This window comes from Pelodiscus sinensis, chromosome 2, assembly GCF_052426305.1.
Source record: "Pelodiscus sinensis isolate ZL-2025 chromosome 2, ASM5242630v1, whole genome shotgun sequence".
Classification (NCBI taxonomy): Eukaryota; Metazoa; Chordata; order Testudines; family Trionychidae; genus Pelodiscus; species Pelodiscus sinensis.
The window spans coordinates 263,142,937-263,169,306 of NC_143053.1; the positions used below are offsets into that span (position 1 = coordinate 263,142,937).

Sequence of the window (26,370 nt, forward strand, 5' to 3'; positions counted from 1 at the left end):
CATTGCATTGCACCTTGTGTTGTCTCATATAGATCTGCAAAGTGGGCTCAAATTGTATATCACCTGCAGCCAGGTTGGAATGGAATCCACTCTGCACTCACTTTGCACAAGGGCAAAGACCACAAGGTGCAGGGTAAGGGGAAAATCAAGGCTCCTCCTTTTTCCAAAATCTTGGCCAATATCTGTAACACACGCAGGGCCCTCAATTCTGATTTGGATGAACGTTCTTCTGTCCCCTGCAGCGTCCAAGCTTCCCTCCGGGTAGAGACACAGGGTTTTATTTTCAAAAACTGAGTGCTATAAGAAAGGTTTCCCAGCAGAGGGAAATGTGTGAGCTCTCTTGAATTTAACAAACCTGAAATATAGTTTGAAAGTTTCTCAGAATCCCAAAATGCATGAAGGTCATTCCAATCCAAGTACCTGCCCTGCTGTTTTCTCCCAACAGGTAGCACTTTTTTGTAAGCTACGCATCTACTCTACTTCCACTTTTGCTTTGGGATTTACCTGCACTGTTGGGCCGAACCTTGCCTCATTTCTTCCTGGTCTCTTCTCTCTGCCCCCCAGCTCGTCCCGCATTTTACAGAATGTTCTTTGGTTTTCTCTTTCCCCCTTTTTCTCACGTGTTTTCAGCTCCGTGTATCCTTCTCTCTCTCTCCGGTTTTGGCCTGGTCTAAAAAGATTGTTAGTGTCAAGTTCTCTCCTTCAGCTTCTATTCTAGAGCTTCTTTTCCAGAAGAAGCTGCATTTGCAGAAGAAGCCCCCTTCTGCTGCATTTGCCTCCCCAATCTAAGGGTCTCCCCCACGCACTCCCACTCAGCAATTCGCCCCACTCCAGTCCCAGTCTCTTCCCTCCCCTCCTGACTTGGCAAGCCTGAAATTCCTGGCTGCAGGTCTGTCTTAGTCTGAGGATGCTACAGCCCTGCTGTCACTGAGCGGCTGTAGCTGATTCCCCAGTGGCTCTAGGCAGCGCCCTGGTGAGCGAAGGTCCCTCTGCTCCCTACACAGGTGAGTGGGCGGAGGGAGGAGGGGGAATGAGTCGCTGCTGCCACCTGGTGGCAGGAGAGGGTGTCGCTGTGTTCGTAAGGGCCGTGCTAGAGCTCGGGGCTGACAAGGGCTAGCCTAGGCTGCAGTGTTCTATTGGAAAACACAGTGGCTGTGTCTACACTGGCCCCTTCTTCGGAAGAGGCATGCTAATTTCTAACTTTGGAATAGGGAAATGTGCGGGATATTTAAATATCCCCTGCGGGATTTAAATAAACATGGCCGCTGCTTTTTTTCCGGCTTGGGGAAAAGCCGGAAAAGAGCGTCCAGACTGGCGCGATCCTGCAGAATAAAGCCCTATTCCGTAGGATCTCTTATTCCTACTTCACTACTGAGACCAGCTTTTCTCCATCCTCTTTGGAACCTCCCTTCAGGAAGTTGAAGGCTGCTCTCAAATCCCCCCTCACTCTTCACTTCTGCAGGCTAAACAGACCCAAGTCCCTCAGCCTCTCCTCATAGGTCATATGTTCCAGCCCCCTCATCATTTTGTTTGCCCTCCGCTGGACCCTCTCCAATTTGTTCCAGTGCTTAATCACCTTGAGAGGAAGTTTTTCCCCATGTCCAACCTAAACCTCCTTTGCTGCAATTTAGGCCCATTGCTTCTTATCCTATCGTCAGACAGTGAGAACAATTGTTCTCCTTCCTCCTTGTAACAAACTCTAAGGTACTTGAAAACTCCTATCATGTCCCTTCTCAGTCTTCTCTTTCCAGATTAAACAAGCCCAGTTCTTTCATCCTTCCCTCATCACTCATGTTCTCTAGACCTTTCATCATTCTTGTTTCTCTTTTCTGGACCTTCTCCAATTTCTCCACATCTTTCTTTAAATGCGGTGCCCAGAACTGGACACAATACTCCAATTGAGGCCTAACCAGCACAGAATATACTGGAAGAATTACTTCTTGTAAGAAAGATACTCCTGTTAATACAATACTCCTGTTAATACATCCCGGAATGAGGATGTTCGCTGTTTTTGCAAGTGTCACACTGTTGGCTCATGTTTAGCTTGTGGTCCTCTCTGACCCCTAGATCCCTTTCAGCAGGACTCCTTCCTAGACAGTCACTTCCTATTTTCTTTGTGTACAACTAATTGTTCCCTCCTAAGGGGAGTCCTTAGACCATTTCTGAAATATAAACCTATACGCCAAAGCACTTACAACCCCTCCCAACTTGGTATCATCTACAAATTTTATAAGGATACTCTCTATGTCAATATCTAAATCGTTGCTGAAGATATTGAACAGAACTGGTCCCAGAGTTAATCCCTGCACAACCCCACTAGTTCTGTCCTTCCTGCATTAGTATGAATCTTCATAATTACTCTATGGGAACCGTTATCCAAGTAATTCTGCACCCACCTTATAGTAGCCCCATCTAGGTTGTATTTCCCTAGTTTATTAAAGAAAAGATCCAATGAGATTATACCAAATGCCTTATTAAAGTCTAGGTATATCACGTCCACCGCTTCCCCCTTATCAACAAGACTCAGGGGTAAACCCCTCTTCCCATTTTGTATGTGTGAAACGGATTGTTCCTTCCTAAGTGGAGCACTTTGCATTTGTCCTTATTAAATTTCATCCTATTGACCTCAGACCAATTTACATCTAGTTTGCCCAGATCAGTTTGAATTATGGCCCTCTCCTCCTAAACACTTGCAGCCTCTCCCAGGGTATGTCTACACTATCCCGCTAGTTCGAACTAGCGGGGTAATGTAGGCATACCGCACTTGCAAATGAAGCCCGGGATTTGAATTTCCCGGGCTTCATTTGCATAAGCGGGGAGCCGCCATTTTTAAAACCCGCTGGTTCGACCCCGTGCAGTGCGGCTACACGGGGCTCGAACTAGGTAGTTCGGACTAGGCTTCCTATTCCGAACTACCGGTACACCTCGTTCCACCGGTGTACCGGTAGTTCGGAATAGGAATCCTAGTCCGAACTACCTAGTTCGAGCCCCGTGTAGCCGCGCTGCACGGGGTTCGAACCAGCGGGGTTTTAAAAATGGCGGCTCCCCGCTTATGCAAATGAAGCCCGGGAAATTCAAATCCCGGGCTTCATTTGCAAGTGCGGTATGCCTACATTACCCCGCTAGTTCGAACTAGCGGGGTAGTGTAGACATACCCCCAGATTGGTATAATCTGCAAACTTAATAAGCATATTCTCTTTGACTTCTCTAAATCACTGATGAAGATATTGAACAGAACTGGACCCAGAACTGATCCCTATAGAACTCCACTCATTATGCTCTTCCAGCAGGACTTGGCATCGTTGATAACTTTCTTGGAATAGGTTTCCCACCAGATCTGTACCCTTCTTATAGTAACAACATCCAGGTTACATTTCCCTAGAAATACAGTCTACTGTTGGAAGGTTGCCCCACGACCTGTCATCTGGAAGCAGCTGGTATTCCTGTATCAGATGTTCATGGCAGATTGAAGTGCTCACTCCAGCTGGGATGTTTCACTAAAACCTGCTTGTTATCTTTGTTCATTATTTGCTTTTGCTGGTTGATAAGGCCAGTTTTTGCTGGGACTGATTTGCCTGCTTTTGAATATAAATATTTTGAGTGCCTCAGGAGCTAATGACTAGTTTGCCTCATTGCTAATTCCATAGATCCCTGTATTCTCTAATCAGAACGCCAACCTATATAACTTGTGTTCAGTGACCAGTATAGCCATGCATGGTGTATGCTAGTCCTGTGTAGTCACTGATTGCAACTTTCTTATTTTTTAGCTTGGAGTAGTAATTTTATATTTTAATAAAGAGCTTCGATCTGATTCAAGAATCTGTGTCCATCTTTTCCAGACCTCAGTCTCTAACCACACCTCACTACAATGGCTAGCCCTTTTTATTCACCTTGCACAGATCTGGACTGATGGAATGGCTCTTCCTGTATATTGGTGAAAATGAAAAATGAATTTAAAATTACTCTGCAAAACTGGGGGGGTAATGGGCTGGGAGGGCAGTGGGCTGGGTGCAGTCTGGCCAGGTGGCTAAAGAGCAGGGGCAGGCAGAAGGCAAAAGCTCTTCTCAGAAGCCTGTTGAAGCCGGCCAGAGACACCCCCAGCAAGAGGCGTAGAGGCCAACAGACCCAGCCACCAACGGGCCTGATTTCCAGATCCCTGGCCATGAGGTGCAGCCTGACAGCCCCACTGTGCCCAGCACGCTGGAGCCACATCCTACCCATGTGCCATAGAGTTGCACCGTCACCCAGACATCGAGCCAGCCGGCCCCAACCAGAGAGACCCCAGCGAACGAGAGCAGCAGACAACAACCCCCCAGAAGCAGGGCCAGAGCCCAGGTATTGAGAGGGAGGGAAATTTGAATTCAAACAGTTTCTGTTGGAAAGTCTTGTGAGAATTAAACAAGTTTGATATTTGAAATCAGGGATCGATTTGCATGAAAATTCTTTGCAAACTTACATTTTATTCCAAAACAAAACCATCTGCTGGTTGTGACACACAGTTACATAGTCTCATTGCTCAGAAAGGGGAGACGCTAGGATTCAGATGCTAGAGAAGATGCTTCAGTCTGGGCTAAAGAGCTGCCCCTCTTACTGATTTAATCACAATAAAATACCAACACAATTGGCTATTTGTTACACAGCAAAGCCTCGTTTGTCACAGGAAATTGGGACAGCATCAGAAAAAATTGTATGAGGAGAAAGGGGAAGTGTGAGGCTGCGTCACCATCTAGCGGCTGCAGGAGGAACCCCGTGCCTCTGGCCCTGCGTACACTGGGGCAGCATTTCTTCTTGGGATTTGCTTCTGTGTTGATTGACGCTGTTTGCTATCACTTGTACCTGACTGTTCAAAGGAGCAGAAGGAGATCCTGTAATATTATGTATCCCGCTTTTAAGAAAAATCATGGAGTGCCTGATGTTAGTAGTTAATGTGGAATATCTGTAATTGTGGTGGATGTTTATGACTACATGTTAATGATCTTAATGTTGAACCAGTGATTTTCTGTAAAACAAAATGGAGTCGGGTCCCTTTGACCCCTGGGCTCCATCTTGGGCTTTGCCCTCCCCCTGTGGGATGTTCAGCGACTGTTGGGAACCGGTTCCAACCGGATTTTCCCGCCTTGCTGAGAGTTCCGCTCCCCTCAGGTTTCCCGCCAAGCAGCCTGGGAGTGGCGCCCGGCGCTGCGTCCGCCCCAGAGCCGCTGTGGGGCCCACGGGCTGACGGCCCCGAGCCGCTTCCAGCCGCAGCCCCATCGGGCACTAGAGCAGATCTCTGTACGGGGGTCTCCTTGCCCTCCCTGCCCTGGCAGGGCCGGGGTTTGCCCCGCGGGGCCTGGGCCTCAAGCCCCCAGAATGAGTCGCTGGGTCCCTGTTTTCTCTGTTGTTTGGCTCCCTGGGATGTCACCTCTCGACCCCAAATCCCCTGAATTTGTCTCATCCCCTCACACACCTTAGCTTGGTTCACTTTATGCACAGCCCCCCCTTTATCTGGGGAGGGGAAGGGGGTTACAGGGCACTGGGGAAAACCACAGGGGACAGACCCTGGATCTGAGGAAGGAGGCTGTGACCTTCAGCACAGAGAAATCAGTCAGACCCCTCACGTCACACACCTCATTCACCTTCTAAATTCTCTGTGCTAACACCCCCACCCCGTCCTGCCCCAACCCCTCACTTCATCCCTCCCCTGGCCCGTCTTGTCCTGCTCCTGACACCTGTGCCCCTTACAGCTCTGTCTCACCATCCTCTCCACCTCCCAGAGCCACCATCCCCAGACAACTCACCCCCACACCCTTGTACCCCATTCACCTCCGTACACGGCTACATCCCATTTGGTCCCTGTACTCTCCTGTGCCCCCACATCTTCATGCATCTGCAACCTTCAGCTTCTCCTGTACCCCCATCCACCCCACATACCCAACCAGTGTTCCCTGTAAGTTGGGCGCTTGTGCGGCCACTCAGAAAAGATTCAGATGCTGCCAAGCTGATTAGCAGAGTGCCCCCTGCTCAGGTTTGTGTTTCTACTGGTGGTGCACATGCACACACGCCTTGGTGAACCTAAAGAGTTATTCTGCACATGAATGGAAAAGATTAGAGGGATCTTTCCCCCCCCCCCACACACACACACACTCCCCCTCCCTTTATTCTCTTTTCTCTGCCCCCTCTCACACTCATCCTGCTCATGTCCTTGGGCCTCTGTCACTCTCCACCCCTCTCCCCATCTTTTGCCCTCCAGCAGGGAAATATCCAGTATCCATACAAGTACATGCTTATAACTGCACACACAGACATTATACAAACACATAAACAGCATCCATAGGATTAGCAGACAGTGAGCGTCTATTCAATACCTCACATGGCCCCCTTCTATACCAATTTTGGGGCCAACACCCCCACCTATGGGTGCATCAGTGATCTGGCTGCTCCCCTCAAGATCCAGCAACGTGACAGCATCTCCCCCTTTTCTTCAGCTTCCCTTTTCTCCTGTTTCTTTTATTTTTCTGGTGCTAGCTTTGCTGTTTCTCTCCCTCTCCCCTATTTTCTCTCCCCCCAGTTTCTCTCTCTGATGCTAGCTTCACTCTGCTTCTCTCTTTTTAGCCAAATAAGCCTTGCCACGCTTATTCCATTACCCCCCTTTTCTCTCCCCCCCCCCCCAGTTTCTCACTCTGGTGCTTTTTCTTCAGCTTCTCTCTCGCCCCCTTTTCCTTCTTGAATTTTTAGCATCTCCCCCTTTTCTCCTGTTTCTTTTCTCTCTCTGGTGCTAGCTTTGCTCTGCTTCTCGCTCTTTTTAGCCAGATAAGCCTGCCACTCTTATTCCATTTCCACCCCTTTTTTCTCTCCCCTTTTCTTCTATTTCCTTTCTCTGATGCTTTTTCTTCAGCTTCTCTCTTATTCCATTTTTCCCTCTCTCTGCTATTTCTTTTCTTTTTAGACGGATCAGCCTGCCACTCCTATTCTGTTTTTTCCCTCCCCTTTCCTTCTTGTATTTTTAGCATCTCCCCCTTTTCTCCTGTTTCTATTTAGATGGTAAGCCAGCCTCTGTTTTCCCTAACCTGGAAAGCGCGTGTCCAACATAGCACTGTCCTGCCATCTTGAAAGCCTCATGGTGGAGGGGCAATGGGGGGGTTAGGTGGCATCATGGGAAGGGGCGTTGTAGGGGCGGGGTGGAGGGAGGGAAGGGGAAATCAGGGGAGGGGCTGGGGGCGGGACAAGGGCAGGGAAAGAGGCAGGGCACCTGTCAAAACTGTATGGTGATGAAAGCTATTGAGGCATTAACTACTCTCGCCTTGCTGCCCTCCGCGAGATGACTGGGTTGGGTCTCTGGGACCATGGCCAGGCCTCAGGGACTGTTCCAGGAGGCTGCAGAAACCCCTCCTAAGGCCTGAGATCTACCGTGGGACCCTGACCAAGCCTGGAAAAATGGGCTGGACCTCCTGGACCTCTGCCTGAGCCAGCCCCAGAACCTATGGACACCCTGCCAGCTCCTCCGCCTCCCGCAGAGCCTGCTGACAGCCATGGAGCCAGGTAGGACCCCTGGGGGAGCCGGGGAGCAGCCCAGGGGGAGCCAGCCTGGGACATGGAGGTCAGCTGGGCTGTGGGTTGCGATCCAGATCCCTGCTAACCCATGGACTGGACCGGGATGTTGCGGCCAGGATCCGCGCTGATCCCGTGGCAGCTGGTACTGCCGCTGTTGGGGCCCTGGGTTGGGACGCAGTGGAGCAGGTGGGCCTGCGTCCCTCGTTCCACCTTTCCCTTGGGTGGCAGGTTCCCCTTGAAGGGACGAATCACCTGCAATTGTCAGCCCTCTGCTTATGAGGAGGCCCACCCTGGCTCCGCCTGCGACCAGACTGGAGCTTTGCAATGTTTAATTGTTCATCCCACCCTGATCCCAGGGCCTAGCTCTGTAAACTGTCACTGTTTGTCTCCTTCCCAACCCGGCCTGGGCCTGGGCCGAGAGTTAGGAGAAGGTAACACTGCTTGTCTGTGCGCTTGTCACCCCGCCTGGACCCCACACCGGGGCTCTGAGACTGGTTGCAGGAAAGAACATGGCTCCCCACGGCCTGAGACCATCACAGGACGGAAGAATCCCAAGCATTGATACAGGCTGGGGACCGACCGGCTAAGCAGCAGTTCTGCAGAAAAGGACCTGGGGGTTACAGTGGATGAGAAGCTGGATACGAGTCACCAGTGTGCCCTTGTAGCCAAACAGGCTAATGGCATATTAGGGTGCAGTAGGAGAGGCCAAGGGGGGCAGGTCCAGTATCCACTAATGTCTTTTACTGGCCTCCCTTGTCTCTCTGAGGCCCAGGCATGTGACCCTGATCTCCAGGGGGTGGGGACCTGTGGCAGAGGCAGCAGTAACCAGCTGGGACAGAGGCCTCCGGGTTTCATTCCAGCATCAGGCCTGATGGCTCCGTAACTTCCAAAGAAATGATTTCGGAGGTTGAGAAATGGTGATAATTAACCTGCAAGTACTCCAGATCTGAGTGGGGGAGGGGTGTATTGAGGTCTGGATGGGGATCGGGGGGGTCTCCGTTCTGGTGGGCTGGCGTTAGACCGAGGTCTGGAAAAGACACAAATGCCTGATTGGCAGCAAATCTGGTTTTATTGATCAATAAACTACGGCTCCATGAGTGAATAAAACCACAGAATACAAGAGCACGTAGAGCCCCGAGTAAAGCTCGTCTGGCTATACATGGATTACATACAGCGCGGTTCTGAACAGATGCAGGTAACTCGTTCCCAGCAGGGACGGGTCCGATCACCCAGCAAAGCAAATAACGCGCCTGAGCAGGTAGGCAGGGATGAGTACAATGTCCTCCGTGTGATTTCAGCGGGACCGGTCACTTCCCACCTGCCGGGAGCCCTCGGATACGGCTGTAGCGGTCGGACTGTTCCAGACCTGTCCCAGGTCAGAGCTTCATTACAGCTAGAGCATTAACAGCCTTAATCAGCCTTCCAGCCACTCCCATTCCCCCTCCCCCCACCTTTCCCCCCAGTCTAGGAGCATCTGCTCAGAGCTAGGTTCATCTGCTCTCATGCCCCAGAGCAGAGGTGCGGAGCTGACCCCTGGTCCGTGAGCAAGGAACATATTGGGGCTCTTATCTCGCCTGCTCTTAAAGGGCCAGTGCCTCCTTTTCCACCCTCTGCTGCCAAGAGCAGCCACACTCTGAATTCTGTCCCTGTTCTTGTTTCTCAGCGTAGCCTCTCGCTCCAGGCTCTTCCCAGCGCTGGGCTGGCAGCAGGGAGCTTCCTGCCTGGTGATTCACACTGCACCGAGCAGGGCTCTCACCCTCACAAGACTGGCCTGGCCCCAAAGAGCCAAGGAGTGGGGCAGGGCCTGGTACCAGCCAGACGGCACGCACTGCCATTTCCCTGCCCCAGAGCAGTGACAAGGGGGTGTCCAGGCAGACAAGGGATACGCTCCGAATGCCAAAGGGAACAAAGGTTTCACCAATAAACAGTGCCATGAGGTCTGGGGCGTCACGTCAAGTTTCCCCTGATAACTCCAAAACAATCGCCATTCACAATGGAACCTTTCACTGAAGACCCAGGCACAGAAAGGACAATGGATAAAGCTTTGGAAATGTAAAGGGATAAGTACATTTCCATGCTGGCCAGCTCCCTGACCCCCTGTAGCTGTGGAGAGCTTTACATGTGGGTAGAGGGACCACTTCCCTGACAGTGTCTTAGGCCTCATCTACACTGGCACATTTTGTCACCAACAACTGACTTTTATCGAAAAACAATGAGAGCGTTTACATTACAATGTGACTTTTATCAGGGAGAACACCCCACTTCGGTGACAATGAGCATCCATCCCACAAGAGACTTTTGTCTTTTCCCTTCCCTTTATTGTCAACAAAGAGCCAGTGCGGACTCTGCTGTTTGTTTTGCCAAGAGAACTGGGGTCTGCGAATTTCCCACAGTGCCTGCCCTGCTGGCTCTGCTCAGTGTTCTGTGATCTCTGCTGCCCTGCAGGCAGGCACCCCTCCCCTTTCATAGCTCTGGGAAGTATCTGGCAGCTGAGTGAACTGCTCCCTCACTCAGGGCAGAACAGGAGGGCTCCAATGATTTGCCCTTTGTTTTTTCCCCAGTGGCAGGCAGGCGGATGCTGCAGGGGGAGGGCTGGGGAGACGGCTGGGTTGTTTTGACATTCCTCAGCATGGGGAGCTCCCAGAACTACAAGGGAATCCCAAGAAGTGCAGGGGTCAGCTCTGCCTTCCCACCGCACTGCATTGTGGGATGCTTCCCCACAATGCTTTGCTCTGTCAACAGGGAGCTGGCCATGTGGCCATGAAATGTGGACAGTGGGAGGCAAAAAAACTGGTCTGTCTAGTTTTGTCTTTGGGTGACTTTTGCTTGTTAACAGCAGATTTGTCTCCACAGCTTCCAAACGGGGGGCTGCACACAAGTGAGAACATAAAACAAAACAAACAAACCCGTCATGGACGTGACCCCCGAGACAGACCCTCTCCACACTCCCCTCGCATCCCGGAGCCTGAGGTGCCAGTGTAGCAGCTGGTGTGGGCTCCTGTCACGTGGCAGGGCAGCAGAGGGGCTGGAGCGCCAATGGAGGCTCTCCAATGCTGGGAGGGGAGGGGGCTGAGCCTCAGGGGCCAGATCCAGGCAAGACAGGGGCCACATCCAGCTCCCAGGCCTGAGATTCCCCACCCCTGGCTTAAGGCTTTGCTGGATGCACTGAGACGGGCTGGCCCAGGCAATGTTTTACGGAGGCGCCACCCCCTGTATCTCAGCTGAGCCACTCTGGTTTGTGGCAGTGGGAGAAGAGCCGGGGTCAGGGGGACGTTTCTTCCGGCTCATGACTTGTGTCCTGGCATCTTGCCAATGGCTCACACGCCACCTGTGCTGAGAGAGCTCAGTGAAGAAAGAAATAGCAAAGCCAAGCGTTGGCCCTGCTTGTTCTTGGGCTTACGCTGGTGCAGTCCCAACCAGGGCAATAGTAGAGAGGGCACATGACGGCCCTGTGAACATCAGGTACTGATGCCGCTTCCACCTACGATGTCACATTCATGTTGTGAGCCAGGTCCTGCTGCCAGTTTCACTGCAATAAATGGAAATCAGTGCAGTCATAGGGAGCCAGGCAAAGAGACTCCGGTTCACTGGATCTTACAGGAAAATGTTACACAGAGCAGAGGAGGCCAGTCCTGAATCAGAGCTAAGCTGCAGGCTTTGTTTAACTGGCTGCTTCTTTTGCATGGGGAGCTGCAGCCAGTTATGCGTAAAGCCAGCTTTTAATGAACTCTACTTTTCCTTTCACATAGTTTTTGAATGCAGCCTTTTTTTCTTCCATCTTTTTGTACAGACTCTGTTCTACCACCAGCAGGGGCTCCCTATTGGCAATCTTCCTTACTATCTCTGCCACTTCCCTCACGTCCTTCAGTGATTTTATTCTTTCCTGGTACCCAGGCTTCAGTTCCTGTTGCTCCGACATGATCAGCAGGTCAATGTATTCCGGAGTGGACAGCGGGTTGGGTTTCAGAGCGATTTCCTGCAGACGTTGGAGGCTGCGAGATGATTTTTCAATAAGCTGCATTAATATCTCTTCCACTGCAGCGTATTCGTTAGACAACTTCTCAAACACTCCCTGTGTGGACAGCACCTCCCCAGACGCCTTCTCGTACTTCTCCTTCAGTTGTGAATAGGTCTGTTTCTCTTTCACTACTTTGTAGTCAAACTTGTACTTTTGATTGAAATGAACATTCCAGAAACATTTCCCAGGGCACACCATGCAATATCCTCTGCTGTCCATAGCTGCACACCCACACTTTTCATCATCATTAGCGATTGCACAGGGATAGTGACACGTATAGTGACACTGCTGGCAGTTGGTTAGGTAGTTCCCTGTCCCAGATATGTCTATTTTCTCCGGCACTGTTTTCTCCACCTCATACTCAAAGTCTTTATTGGCCTCCATTTCACCCTTATGCTGCTCCAGAGCTTCCCATGTCTTCCGCAGTTCTTCCAGCTTCACTAGGCCAGCTTTGATTTGGGGCTGCAGCCCTTCCACGGCCACTTCCAGCTCCTTCCGCTCCCTGAGAACCTCCTGTGTTAATGTCAGACTCCTGGTTTCCAATTTCAGTAAGGCCCCAAAAAATGTCTGCATGCTCATGGCTCCCATTCTCCAGAACATTTCATCAAAATTACAACTGCCCTCGTCAGCTGCAGCATTACAGGTGAAGAGGACGGAGTTATTGAATTTGAAATACACAGGGTTGCCCTGAGCATCCTTAGCACAAGGGACATCAGCTGTTTTAATGGCCTCTAGCACAGGGGGGGCCTGCCCATCGGCGAAGGTGACCAGGATTAGGATGTTGTCTTTTATGTCCTTCCCGAAAATGGAGAGCACCGAGTCAAACACGTACTTCTGGGCGTGGGTCAGACGAGCTAGTGAGGCCTGAACCACAAAGCAGACGGCGTCGATGTGATCAATGGCCCCTGGGGTGGAGAAGAACTCTCGGACTTTCCTTATTATCTCTTTGTCATGATCTATCCCTCTGGTGTCACCAAATCCCGGCGTGTCTATTATAGTCAGCGAGTAGGGGACTTGGAAGCCCTCTGTGTGATTCACTTCATAGGCCGTCACCTCAGATGTCTGGCTCTCAGCCTGGCTTCTGTTTGTTATTTCATGGATGAGCTTGAACCTGAATTCATCCTTCCATTGCACACCCAGGACGTAGTTGATCATCCCGTTGATGAGAGTCGTTTTCCCCGACCCGGTTGCTCCCATCACCATAATCACTTTGTTAGGGATCTTCAGGGTCTCCCTCCCCAGCCTGTACTTTGTGTAAGATGCAGTAGGACCTAGTCCTGTCTTCTCTAAAGGAAGGGTATAAACTGCGGGGGGGCCTTGTGCTAGCAGAGACTCTTGTTTCACAAAATGTTTCGTTATTGTCTGAGATTCTGTGGGTGATGTTGTGGGTTGCTCTTCTCTTGGCACAGGGCTTTCCTTAGGGGAGTGAGGTGGCTGCTTCTTTGATTCTTTCCTCTTGGGTGTTAAAATCAGCGTCTCTTCACTGGGATCACTCTCAGCCCCGTCCGCGCACACGGCCGACACTCGGAATCTGTAGGGCATCCCAGGCCTCAGTCCATCAATGGTGCAGGACTCGGTTCTCTCTCCCGTCCTTTGCTCCAGCCACTTGGCTTCTCCAGCCTCCTCTCTGTATTGCACCTTGTACTCGCTTATCCTGACTCCATCTCCAATGGCACGTGGACTCTCCCAGGTCAGGGCGATGGCCGATAATTCCACAGTTGCTGCTGCAGGTTTCCCAGGGGGGCTGGTTGGAAGTGTCTTCACTGTGTCACTCACGTCGCTGCTCTTGCTGAGCCCTGGTTTGCTCACGGCCGCGTATCGGAACTGGTACTGGGAGTTTGGATGGAGCCCTGTTACTGTGAGTGTCTCTTGTGTGTTACTGACATTCACAGCTGTCCAGTTCTCCTCCCCGACAAGTCTGTACTCTGCCCGGTAGCCGCATATCTCAGCCCTGCCATAGGCTGCCGGTTTCAGCATGAGCTCCACACAGTCATGTCGGACTCCACCAATCAGGAGAGTGTTGGATTGTCCCAGAAAATAGTTTTTCAACTCGCAATACTTTCTGTCTATGTATGAGAATAAAAATAGATTAATATTCATGTAATGGTCTAATATAAAGAAATAGACCATGATCCAGCAAGTGATGAGTCCATGTGGAATTTTCTTGTGCTGTTGGTGGGAGGGTGTCTGTGTGTCAGTGCGCTGTTCAGTGATGTGTTGGAAGTGTTCTTTGAGTCGGAGATGGTGAAAGTAGGCTTCCAGATCACCGCAGAACTGAATCATGTTAGTGGGGAGTGATTGGGCAAAAGGAGAGTCCCCGAGATAGGACAGACTCTTCTGCTGGGCTGAGTGTGTAGTTGGAGAAATTGAGGGTATTGCTGGGTGAGGTAAGGGTACCACTGTTGTACTGTACCATGTGGCAGGCAGGAGTTTAGACAGCTTACAGTCCTTTCTCCTCTGTAGAGAAGTGAAGTGTGTCATGTAGATCTCCTGTCTTATTTTAGTAAAGTTCAGCCAGGTGGAAGTGTGGGGAAGGTTGTTTTTTTATGAAAGTCTCCAGATTGGAGAGCTCTTTGTTGATGTTTTCCTGTTTGCTGTATGGGATGCTGATCAGGGGGTTCCGCAGTTTCTTTGGGTACGTCTACACTACAACGTTAATTCGAACTAACTTAGTTCGAATTAGTTAATTCGAACTAAGCTAATTCGAACTAACGGATCTAGACTAAAAAACTAGTTCGAATTAGCGTTTTGCTAATTCGAACTAGCATGTCCACACAGAGTGGACCCTGAACCGGGGTTAAGGATGGCCGGAAGCAGTGCCGGCAGGGCATCAGAGGAGGACTTAGAGCGTGGAGCTGCTGTCTCAGGCTAGCCGAGGGCTGCGCTTAAAGGGTCCCGACCCCCACCCCGGACACACAGTTCTCAGGGGTGCCCTGCTTGCAAACCAGTCCTGGCTTGGAGTGCCTGGAGTAACCACACTGGGCACATCACACCACTCGGCCATCAGCCCAGCTGCACTTGCTGCAGGCTGCCATCTGGGGAGAGGGGGCAATTGGGGGGCTGCAGGAGAGCTTCCACACCCAAAAGCCCGCAGAGCCAGCCCAGTCCTCCCCATCAGGGGCTCGTACCCCATTCCTCCCTCACCTCCTTCCACTTACCCTTCCCTAGCCCCTTTTCTTGATGTACAAAATAAAAGACAATTGTGTTCAAAAATGGAATCTGTCTTTATTGAACAAAACTGGGGGAGACTGGGAAAAGGAGGTGGGAGAGGGGAAGAGAGAGGCTGGGAGAGGGGAGGGCAACTACAATGATCAGGGGTTGGGAACAGGTCCCATATGAAGAGAGGCTAAAGAGACTAGGACTTTTCAGCTTAGAAAAGAGGAGATGGAGGGGGGACAGGATAGAGGTCTCTAAAAGCAGGAGTTGGGTGGAGAGGGTGCATACAGAAAAGTTCTTCATTAGTTCCCATAAAGAAGGACTAGAGGACACCAAAGGGAAGGAATGGGTTGCAGGCTTCAAACTAGTAACAGAAAGTTGTTCTTCACAAAGCAAAGAGTCAACCTGTGGAACTCCTTGCTGCAGGAGGCTGTGAAGGCTACAACTAGAACAGAGTTTAAAGGGAAGTGAGATCAAGTCATGGAGGTTGGGTCCATGGAGTGGTATTAGCCAGGGGGTAGGAGTGGTGTCCCTGCCCACGGTTTGTGGAAGGCTGGAGAGGGATGGCACAAGACAAATGGCTTGGTCATTGTCTTCGGTCCATCCCCTCCAGGGTCCCTAGGGTTGGCCGCTGTTGGCAGACAGGCTACTGGGCTAGATGGACCTTTGGTCTGACCCAGGACGGCCATTGTAAGCTCAGGGCTCAGGGTCGGGGGTCTCAGTGGACCCCCTTGATTTTCATGCACACCTGCTCCTGGGTGGCCAGGCTAGCAGCTCTCCTGCCCTAGCTGGCCACTTTCCTGTGCATAGTGCGGAGGTTGTGGACGAGGTCTACGATGTCCGCATTAGCCCAGGCGGGTGCCCGCCTCTTGCAGTCCCGGGCACGCTCCTGGGAGCCGCCAGCCTGGTCCCGGGAAGAGGGGGAGGGCTGGGGGGCATCGGGTGGGTGGCTCGATCTGTGCCAGGTGCAGGGTCTGCTGGCTGGGTGCTGGCAGGCTTGCACCTGGCACGGGCACCGTAGCCAGCCCGTGCCCCTTTAAGGGGTCCGGGGCCGGGAGGGGGGCAGACGAGTTTCCCTGGTGTTGGCCAGAGTGGCCACCAGAGAAACCTGGGGAGGGCTAGCCTCCCACTAGTTCGAATTAAGGGGCTACACAGCCCTTAATTCGAACTAGTAAGTTTGAACTAGGCTTAATCCTCGTGGAATGAGGATTACCTAGTTCGAACTAAGCGCTCCGCTAGTTCGAATTAAGTTCAAACTAACGGCGCGCTAGTGTAGCACCTATGAAAGTTAGTTCGAACTAACTTTGTAGTGTAGACATACCCTCTGAGAGTGTATGGCAGATCCAAACTAAAATGGCTACCCCTCTGATACTCACGGGGAACAGTCTCCTTTGTTAGAAAGAAATAGGAGTCTTCTCTAGGCACAGAGAAAAGAACTATACTCCCCAAAACAGATCCCCTGGCTTCATCAGAATGTGTGAGTAGGAAAAAGTGTAGGTAGTCTGCCAGGTTTACTGTTTTCCTTGTTTGGGGTCTGGAAATTATGTCTGAGCTGGTTAATTGTTCTTTTTTCTCATCTGTAACCAAAAATTAATCCCAGGGAGAATTCCTGATCTTTGTTTCAATTCCTGGCTTTTTAACACCAAGCCTTTCCTATGCCTACAACGACAGTCTTGTTTTAATAATAAAAGTGTTTTTCATTGTTAACAAGTACGTATTTCCCACCACCATAGCACTGGAGTGCGTCAACAGCATTCGTGCACTTTCTTCACAGCACCCTTGAGAGGCAGCGAAAGCAAGAACAAAAGTTATCAGATACGGTGATTCCTGCCCTCATTGGGGTGGCCAACCTCACCTGGGGCCCGGGTTTTTTCAGAGATTTTAGCCATTTTACAGAAGTTTATACATACAAAGTGCAGTTCCCATTGTCTCCGCTTGCAGCTGTGAGCGCTCAGCACCTCCGCCAATCCAGCCAGCCACTAGAGGGAAAGAGAGACAGGCTCCAGAGTGGGCTTTGGATCTGTTTGCGGTTGGGGCTAGATTCTTAGATGTGTAAAGTGACACAAAATGCCTCGTGGTTGTTCAGACACTCAGGACACCAGAGACCTGGGGCCCTTCCTCCTTTGTCCCCCATCAGGGCTGAACCGTTCGGCCCTGGTCCCTGTCTTGGGCCCTGTCTGCAGCCTGTCCCTGGCTGTGACCATGTCCCTAGACCCCGGTAGCTCCTGGTTCCTTTCCTTTCCCCTTCTGGATCGTGTCTCAGTCTCCTCTCCTCCTCCTGGCTCCACCTGTCTCTGCCTGTGCAGCTCTCTTGGTCTCTGGCTCACTGCATCATCTCCCCTCCAGTCACATCACTGCTCTGACATTGATTTTCAGTGGGTCTTTGGATCAATCAAATAACCTCTAAGAGCAGCCCAGTTACAATTGCAAGGGCTGGCTGGGGCCTATCTTAATAATGTTTCTTTCATGCTAAGTATGTTTTAAAATTCTATAGGACGGGGTCCTGGCTGCCAGGCCTGTAATCAGTTCACCAAACCAGCTTGCGCCACAAGGATGGCACAGTCTTACTCGGGCACATGCTACATGTACCATGTAAACGGGGCTGGCTGTAGGCCAATTCACCCGATTCCCCTGAATCAGGCCCCACACCTAAGAGGGCCCCATGCCCTAAAGAATACCGGACATGTCAAATTCTCGGACAGAGGCTGCTTGGGACGTTCTTCTCCTGCTGCATCTGGTGGGGGCAGCGGGAGCTGGAGATTTAGAGGGGCTGGTCTTCTTCTTTTTTTGTGTGCAGTGTCGTTTTTTTTTTTTGCTTAACAAAAAATCCTGGCTTCTAGCCAGGGCCCTGTTGAAACTGTTCGAATTGAGCCCTGCAATTCCTAAAGCCTGCGTGTAAACTCTCCATTTCCAATGGGCTCCACACACAGAGGTGCAGACCCTGCCACAGAGGGACGTGCCCACGGGAAGCTGTAGCTGAGAAGCCTGGTCAGCTCATTGCTGGGCATGTTCAATGGCAGGGATTTTAGTCTCTCTGGTACCGGAGGCAATGCCTCTGAGAAGGGACCGGCAGAAGAGGCCTCTGAGTGCCGTTAGTGGGAATTTTATTTCAAATGGCAAATAAAACATCTTATTAGTACTTTTGTGAATGTCAGCAGTCCACCAACACCCATACATTGAATCATAGAATCATAGCACATTAGAACTGGAAGGGACCTCGAGAGGTCATTGGGTCCAGTCCCCTGCCCTCCCAGCAGGACCAAATACTGTCTAGAGCATCCCTGAGAGGTGTCTGTCCAACCTGCTCTTCAATATCTCCAGGGATGTTTCACCACCCGGACAGGCCGGAACTTTTCCCTAATGTCCAACCTCAACTTCCCTTGCTGCAGTTTAAGCCCCTTGCTTCTTGTCCTGTCCTCAGAGGCCGAGGAGAACAATTCTGCCCCCTCCTGCCTCGTCTAAACCCCCTGCACCATGAGCCCAGTGCTGATGTGCTGGGCTGTTTCCAGAAGCATTTGTGGGGCTGGGTGTAATCTGCTCACTCCCTGATATAAAGCAGTTCAAGGAACATCCCCAGTTCAGGGGCTAAGAGCAGTACCTGAGACGAGGGAGTCCCTGCAGCAGTCCTAGGGCATCTCCAGGGGGCCCAGAGCCAGTGTCTCAGTTGTATCTTCCGACACAGCTGTAGTTCAATGTCCAAATGCTTTTCTTGGTGTCTGACCTGCAGAAATAACTCATGTCAATCTAACCTCTTCACAGAGCAGACTCAAGCACGGCTCTTTAATTACAGACATCAGGCCCTCCCGACCGCCTGAGGTCGGTGCATCACACTCCCATGTGCATTTGTGAGGAGGATGTTGCATCAAGTGCATCGTACTGGAGCTACAAGTCAAAGTGTTTATGGGCAGCTGCAGTTTCTCTTTAAGGCCATTATTATTTGTATTGTGTCACGCAGGGGACCCAATTATGGATCAGGGCCCTGCTGTGCTAGGTGCTGTACAAACACAGAGCCACAAGATGGCCCTGCCCCACAGAGCTGTCAAAGAAAGTACAAAACAAGAAACAGATGGGAACAGACTGGCAGAGATGTCCTGTGCCTATCACTAGCTCGGGAGTGGGGGGGAACTGTGAGGGTAGCTGGCTTTGGCAGGGTTATGGAGCATACCTACTACACGCCAAACAGCAAATCTGGGAGGACACCCAACCCCACAGCCCCCCTCCCAAATGCATCACCTGTTCAGATAGGGAACTCCAAGGTAAAGTGGAACAATACTTGCCAGCAGAGATCATGGGTGAGCAGGGATCTCACACCCAGCTGCCTAACATATATCATTCTTGCTGGCATCACTATGTGCTGCTCCTCACCCTCCCCTGTGGATTTCTCCGGCCATCCCTGTCCAGCTGCCCCATTCTTGTTCCTCCTTATGCCAGGTGTGTCAGCAAGTTGCACTGGCTTAGAAGCCATCAGGAAAGAGAAAGGCTGGTGCAGTTGTGACCCACTGGTATGTGTTAGAAGTGCCCCTCTGTGCCTGATAACCTGAAAAATTGGGCTGTGCCTCGAAAGCTCATGATCCCATCTACTTGCTTTGTTAGTCTTTAAGATGCGGAAAATGACTTTTGCCCGAATGGGAGCAGCATAGTATTTCCGCGAGAAGCACTGATTTCTTACAGTAGGAAGTCAGTGCTTTTGCAGAAATTCAAGCGGCCAGTGTAGACAGGTGGCAAGTTTTTCCGGAAAAGCAGCTGATTTTCCAGAAAAACTGGCCAGTCTAGACACAGCCATAGAGAAGAGGAACACACACGTATAGACTCAAACTTTAATAAAAGCATGGGTAAAAAGGGCGGCTGTTGCCTGATGCTGAAACAACGCTAACCTTGGCACCATGCGAATATCCCGAGGAAGAGAATTCCACAGCCTGGGAGCAAAAGCTAAGAATGCCCTGTTCCGCGTAGATGTTAATCTTATCTCCACAAATGGGGGAACACGAAGCAAAGCCTCCCCAGCTGAACTCAACCTCCGGGCAGGTTCATATGGGAGAAGAATGTCCTTCAGATACCCCGGACCCAGCTTGTTTAAAGCTTTATAGGTGTCATGATCATGGGGATTAGCCAGCAGCCTGGGCACTAAGGGTGCATCTAGACTACAGGGTTTTGTCGACAAAAGTGGACTTTTGTCGACAAAACTATACCTGCGTCCACACTACCACTGAGTTCTGTCAACATAACGTCGACAGAACTCAGCAGTTTTGTTGACGCTGGTAAACCTCATTTTACAAGGCATAACGCCTTCTGTCGACAGAGTTTCTGTCAACAGAAGGTGTTATTGCATGTAAACTGTCCTTTGCGTCCACACTACCATGTCGACAAAGGAGCTTGCTTTGTTGACAGAACTCAATGTAGTCTAGACGCTCTTTGTCGACAGAAGTTTTGTCGACAGTATCTGTCGACAAAACTTCTGTTGACAGAAGCCTGTAGTCTAGACGTACCCTAAGAGGTTAACTACATCCCTTACCTAGCCAGGTGGAATGGCCAATAGGAATGTAGGTAGGAATTTCAAACTGGGACAAATGAATTTGAGTTTTCCCTCCTTTGTCTCTGGGGAGTTCTTTCCAGCTATTGAAAGGGACAGACACTATGGCTGTGTCTACATTGGCACCCTTTTCCGGAAAAGGGATGCTAATGAGACACTTCGGAATTGCAAATGCCGCGGGGGATTTAAATATCCCCCGCGGCATTTGCATGAACATGGCTGCCGCTTTTTTCCAGCTCGGGCTTTGCTGGAAAAAAGCGCCAGTCTAGACGGGATCTTTCGGAAAATAAAGCCTTTACCAGAAGATCCCTTATTCCTACTTGGGCCAAACCAGGGAACCTCTTCTGCCCCCCTCCCGGCCCCAGAGCCCTTAAAGGGGCACAGTCTGGCTACGGTGCTTGTGCCAGTTGCAAGCCTGCCAGCACCCAGCCAGCAGACCCTATACCTGGCACGGCACGAGCCAGACACCCGCTGCCACCCAGCCCTCCGCCTCTTCCCAGGATCAGACTGACGGCTCCCAGGAGCCTGCCCAGGGCTGCAAGAGGCGGGCGCCTGCCTAGTCTAGTGCGGAGATCGTGGACCTCATTGAGGTTTGGCGGGAGGCCTCCAATATCCACGATGTCCGCACTAGGCACAGGAACGCGGCCGTCTACAGCCGCATGGCTGCCAGCCTGGCCACCAGAGGCCACATGCGAACCCAGGAGCAGGTTTGCAGGAAAATCAAGTTGGTGAGACCCCCGACCCTGAGCCTTGAGCTTAGAACATAAGAAGATAAGAACGGCCGTACTGGGTCAGACCAAAGGTCCATCTAGCCCGGTAGCTTGTCTGCCGACAGTGGCCAGCACCAGGTGCCCCGGAGGGGATGGACCGAGGACAATGATCAAGCGATTTGTCTCGTGCCATCCATCTCCTGCCTTCCATAAACAGAGGCCCAACCTCCATGAATTTATCTAACTTCTCTTTAAACTCTATTATAGTTCTACCCTTCACAGCCTCCTGTGGCAAGGAGTTCCACAGGTTGACTATGCACTGTGTGAAGAAGAACTTCCTTTTATTAGTTTGAAGCCTGCTACCCATTCATTTCATTTGGTGTCCTCTAGTCCTTATATTATGGGAACTAATGAAGAACTTTTTTTTATTCACCCTCTCCTCACCACTCATGACTTTATAGATCTCTATCCTATCCCCCCTCAGTCTCCTCTTTTCTAAGCTGAAAAGTCCCAGTCTTTTTAGCCTCTCTTCATATGGGACCCGTTCCAAACCCCTCATCATTGTAGTTGCCCTTTTCTGAACCCTTTCCAAGGCCAAAATATCTTTTTTGAGGTGAGGAGACCACATCTGTACACAGTACTGAAGATATGACATACCATAGTTTGATACTTCCCCTCCTCCTTCTTCCCCTGGCTTCCCCCTTCCAGCTCCCTCCTCCCAGGTTTCTCCCTCCCCTCTCCCACCCTCTCTCTTCCCCTCTCCCACCTCCTTTTCCCAGTCTCCCCAAAGGTTAATCCCCCTGTGACGTAGTGGGGGTACTTGCTGGGCTGTGGTGACCTCTGCTGTCTGGAGCAAGACCCAGCAGGGAAAACCTCACTATGCAAAGGTGATGCCAAACCTGTTGAACCAGACACCCCCCATGGAGAGGAACAAAGGAAGGGGGATGCTGCCCTGGCTGGGGGGCAGGGCTGGAAGGGGGTTAGTTAGTTGCTGGCTGGGAGCATGGAGGAGACAGCCTAGGGAAAGGGGCTGGAGTTTAGGGGCCCAGTCTCCCCCCATCTCAAGGGGGCCTGAGGCATCCTAGCCCAGCTCTGTGACCACATTACATCTGTGCTGTGCTGTATCCTGGAGAGGCAATAAACTTCCTCTATTCCACCGGCTGGTGCAGTCTGTTTGTGCCATTTCGGGGTGCAGGAGACGGGGGACCCCCAACGCGCCGTCATCCCCCCCCAGTTTTGTTAAATAAAGAGAGTTTCTATTTTTGAACACGTGTCCTTTATTTTGTACATCAGGAAGGGGGGCTAGGGAGGGGTAAGTGGAAGGAGGTGAGGGAGGAATGGGGCACGAGCCCCCAGTGGGGAGAACTGGGATGGCTCTGCGGGCTCCTTGGGGTGGAAGCTCTCCTGCACGGCCTCCTGGATCCTGACAGCCCCCCGATTGACCCCCCCCGATGGCAGCCTGTGACAAGTGCAGCCGGGCTGATGGCCGAGTGCTGTGATGTGCCGAGTGTGGGCACTCAGGGCACTCCAAGCCAGGACTGCTTTGCTGTCCCTCATCGAGGTAGACAAGCAAGCGGGGAACCCTGAGAACTGTCTGTCCGGGGTGGGGGGTCGGGCCCCTTTAAGCGCAGCCCTCGGCTAGCCTAGACAGCATCTCCACGCTCTAAGTCCTAACCTGATGCCCTGCCGGCACTGGTTCCGGCCATCCTTAACCTCGGTTCAGGGTCCACTCAATGTGGACATGCTAGTTTGAACTAGCAAAACGCTAATTCGAATTAGTTTTTAGATCTAGATGCGCTAGTTCGAATTAGCTTAGGTCGAATTAACTAATTCCAATTAAGTTAGTTCAAATTAGTGCTGTGGTGTAGACATACCCTTTCGGAGCCTGGGATAGAGAGGAGGTGGAGGCAGACGAGGTGGGTCGGGAGCTTCACCCGCCACCTGTGCCCTCAGACATCTCTCTGAAACCAAGTGTGTCTGAGCCAGTGGGAGGCGATGGGAAGTCCTGTGAGCCGGGCTGAGTGCTCCTTTGGCTCCCAGTAGCCCCGGTTCTCCCCGCCCCCGGGACTCTCCATCTGTCAGGCTCCGGTGTTTACGCTTTCAGCTATTTCTGGCTTATGAATCGTGTCTTTACAAATAACACCAGTGCGACAGCAGGGGGCCTTCAGCTCCTCCTAGCAATTCAGCAACACTGGGATCTCCCCAGCCGGCCTGCCCCGATTCCCGGTCCCCACGGCTCAGTGGGTGGGCTCCAGGATCACCAGCTCTGGGGCTCCTCGTGGCTTTGGTGAGGAGAAGCCCAAATTCAGCTGCTGAGGGGTCAGGAAGCTCCCTCCCCACTACACGTATTCAGGCAACTCTGGGTTATTCATTCAGAGCTCACACCACTCACTGGGTGTTCGCTCACACGCGCCTCACTTGGAACACACTGGAAGGAGAAACGCTCACGGGGAAGAGACACAAACACACCCCTGCCAGAAAGTGTTTCATGCTGGGGATTTGGAGCAGTTTGCAAACAACAAAGACACTTGCAGAAGTCGGGAGTGAGACACCCACATAAACATCACAAGTTCCTAATTCACTTGGCACGGAACAGTCTGACCAGCCATCATCAGCAGGGAGGGAACTAACAGCCCGATACCCCTGACCACCCTGAATTCCTGCTGACAGCATCTCTTGGGAAGGGGCGTCCTCCGCAACGTGATGCTGAAGACACTAAGGCTGTGTCGAGACTGGCAAGTTTTTCTGCAAAACCTGCTGCTTTTGCAGAAAAACCTGCCAGCTGTCTGCACTGGCCACTTGAATTTCCACAAGAACACTGACTTCCTACTGTGTGAAATCAGTGCTTCTTGCGGAAATACTACGCTGCTCCCGTTGGGGCAAAAGTCCTTTTGCGGAAAGCTTTTGCACAAAAGGGCCGATGTAGACAGCTCAGATTTGTTTTGCACAAAAAAGCCCCGATCATGAAAATGGCGATTGGGGCTTTTTTGTCAAAAAGCGCATGTAGATTGGCCACAGACGCTTTTCCGCAAAAAGTGCATTTGTGGAAAAGTGTCTGTGCCAATCTAGATGCACTTTTCCGAAAATGCTTTTAACGGAAAAACTTTTCCATTAAAAGCATTTGCGGAAAATCATGCCAGTGTAGACGCAGCCTAAATGTCTTGATGAGCTTCCAGACTCAATTCCAGACTAGATTGAACCATGTTCAATCAAACCTCTCATGAGTTAGTGTCAGCCTGATCCTGTGCAGACGTCACTCACACTGAAGGAGGCAGAGATGGAGAGAGACAGGCAGAGAGAAAGGCAGAGAGAGGGAGAGGTGAGATCTGTCACAGCCAGGAGCATTTTCAGGGACAGATCTTCGGCATCACATTCTATAGGCAGACACATTGAGGACAATCAGCCAACGGTACCTCTGTGCTCCTCCAACAGCCTCTGGGACTCCGTCCACTGCTCTGTGTCCAGCCAGGCTACTGGGGCTGGGGCAGGGCTGAGTCCAATTTATAGGGACGCTGCTGTTGTGTAACAGCTGGAAAGTGAAACTGACAGGCAGTGCTTGGACAGGGCTGAGTCCAGTTGATAAGGAGGCTGCTGTTCTGTCGCTGGTGGAAAGTGAAACAGGTAGGGGATGTTTACTGCCAAGCAGAAAAACTCGGTGCTTTCAGGGTGATCCCCCGGGGGGTAGTTTGTGTGGGGCGAGGGGCGGAAGCACAGGCAAGTGGAGCACGTAGAGAATTCATAGACTTTAAGGTCAGAAGGGACCATTCTGATCATCTAATCTGACCCCCTGCACAGTGCAGGCCACAGAATCTCACCCACCCCTCCCAGAATAATCCTCTCACCTAGATCTCAGATATTGAAGGCTTCAAATACTTTGAAGACCCCAAGATGCAGAGAATCCTCCAACTGTGATCTGTACCCCATGCTACAGAGGAAGGCGAAAAACCTCCAGGGCCTCTGCCAATCTACCCTGGAGGAAAATTCCTTCCTGACCCCAAATATGGCGATCAGCTAAACCCTGAGCATGTGGGCAAGACTCACCAGCCAGACACCCAGAAAGTTCTCTAGTAATTCCTATCATCCCTCCATTGACCTATTTGACAGAATTCTCTGTCAAACAGCTCGTGAGTCCCAGCCTGAGCCGCTGCTCCGCAGTAATTCAGCCAAGTTCATTCACCCCGGGAAAGGGCCCGTTGCAGGGACGGGAACCAGGACTCTGGTGCGACAGACCCCGACCCCAGAGGGGGGATTTGCAGTGACGGAGGTCCAGACCTGTGGGGGGGCCAAGAATGGCCCACACCCCTCTTGTGGCCCAGAGCCCTGGACACACATCACACGAACAGCAAAGGGCAACTGTTCCCCCTCCTCCTCACTAGCCCAGTGCGAGGGTGTGCAGCACGGGGGGAGCCTTGTGAGTTCTTACACAGCTGTGGGAGGCGGGGCCTGAGGCTGCTTGTGTGCTCTGCGTTGTGTGTCTGTGTGTGTGTGTGTGTGAGTGTGCGCCAGACAAACCCCCCAGAACAGGCTCTGTTCTGTAAACACCAAGGACCAGGGTCACTGTCCAGCAGCCTCCTCTCTGCATGCGCCTTTGGCTGCTCCCAGCTCAGTCCCTGCTGAGCCCTATGCGCACACACACACACACACACACACACACACACATGCAGCCTTTCTCATCCCCTGCCCCTCCAACCCAGCCAGAGAGGACTGCCCTCTGGACACCCCAAACAAACTGCCCCTGCCTCCACCGCACAGCACAGATGCCAACACCTCCCATCCCCTTTCTTCCCCGAGTCCAGCCAGGGGCTGGGATAAATCCTGCTTCTCAGACTTGCGGGCACTAGCAGCCTAGCTGGGAGTTACAGGACATGGCACAAACTCTCCACTTCAGCCTAGGACACAGAGCACAAACTCTCTGCCCCTGCCTCACCCCAATGCCGGCAGCCACACACCCACCCCTGTGCAACCTGCTCAGTCCTACTTCTGAATCTTGCAGGCACGAACACCCTACAGCCATTTTTCTCAACCTTTTTTTTTAAAGTACCCTTTTCAAAAAAATTGCTAGTACCCCCGGTGCCTACAGTTTTCAGACATACCATTGTTTTCTACCATTGGAACACAGCTCTTTAAACAACTGAATCGTAGCTGAGCAGGTGATGAAATTTTGGGGGGGGTAAAGAGTATGAAAATAACGAAGCGCTGTAAAACTTATAAAAAAACCCAGTTTTCTCCAAATGTCAGTTGTACCCCCCGGACTTCTCTCGAGTGCCCCTGAGGGGACTCCTACCACTGGTTGAGAAACACTGGCCTACAGGGCACAGCACTAATACCTCACCCCCCCTGCATTTCCCCCCACCAGCACCCTTTCCCCACCCCCTTCCAGCCCCTTCCCTCCCCTTCCCAGCCTGGGAGGCTGGAGAGGGCGGGGT

General features: G+C 51.6%; 1 protein-coding gene across 1 annotated transcript; it reads right to left on the reverse strand.

Moving 5' to 3' along the window:
• Positions 1-8,133: 8,133 nt before the first annotated feature.
• LOC149525503 (uncharacterized) lies at positions 8,134-24,407 on the reverse strand. The gene is made up of 3 exons (XM_089775956.1): positions 24,358-24,407; positions 16,615-16,683; positions 8,134-13,614 (listed from the first exon to the last, which is right to left on the reverse strand). The coding sequence occupies exons 2-3, from the start codon at positions 16,628-16,630 to the stop codon at positions 11,231-11,233; spliced, it is 2,400 nt and encodes a 799-aa protein (XP_089632082.1). The 5' UTR covers positions 16,631-16,683; positions 24,358-24,407; the 3' UTR covers positions 8,134-11,230.
• Between the last annotated feature and the right edge of the window lie 1,963 nt (positions 24,408-26,370).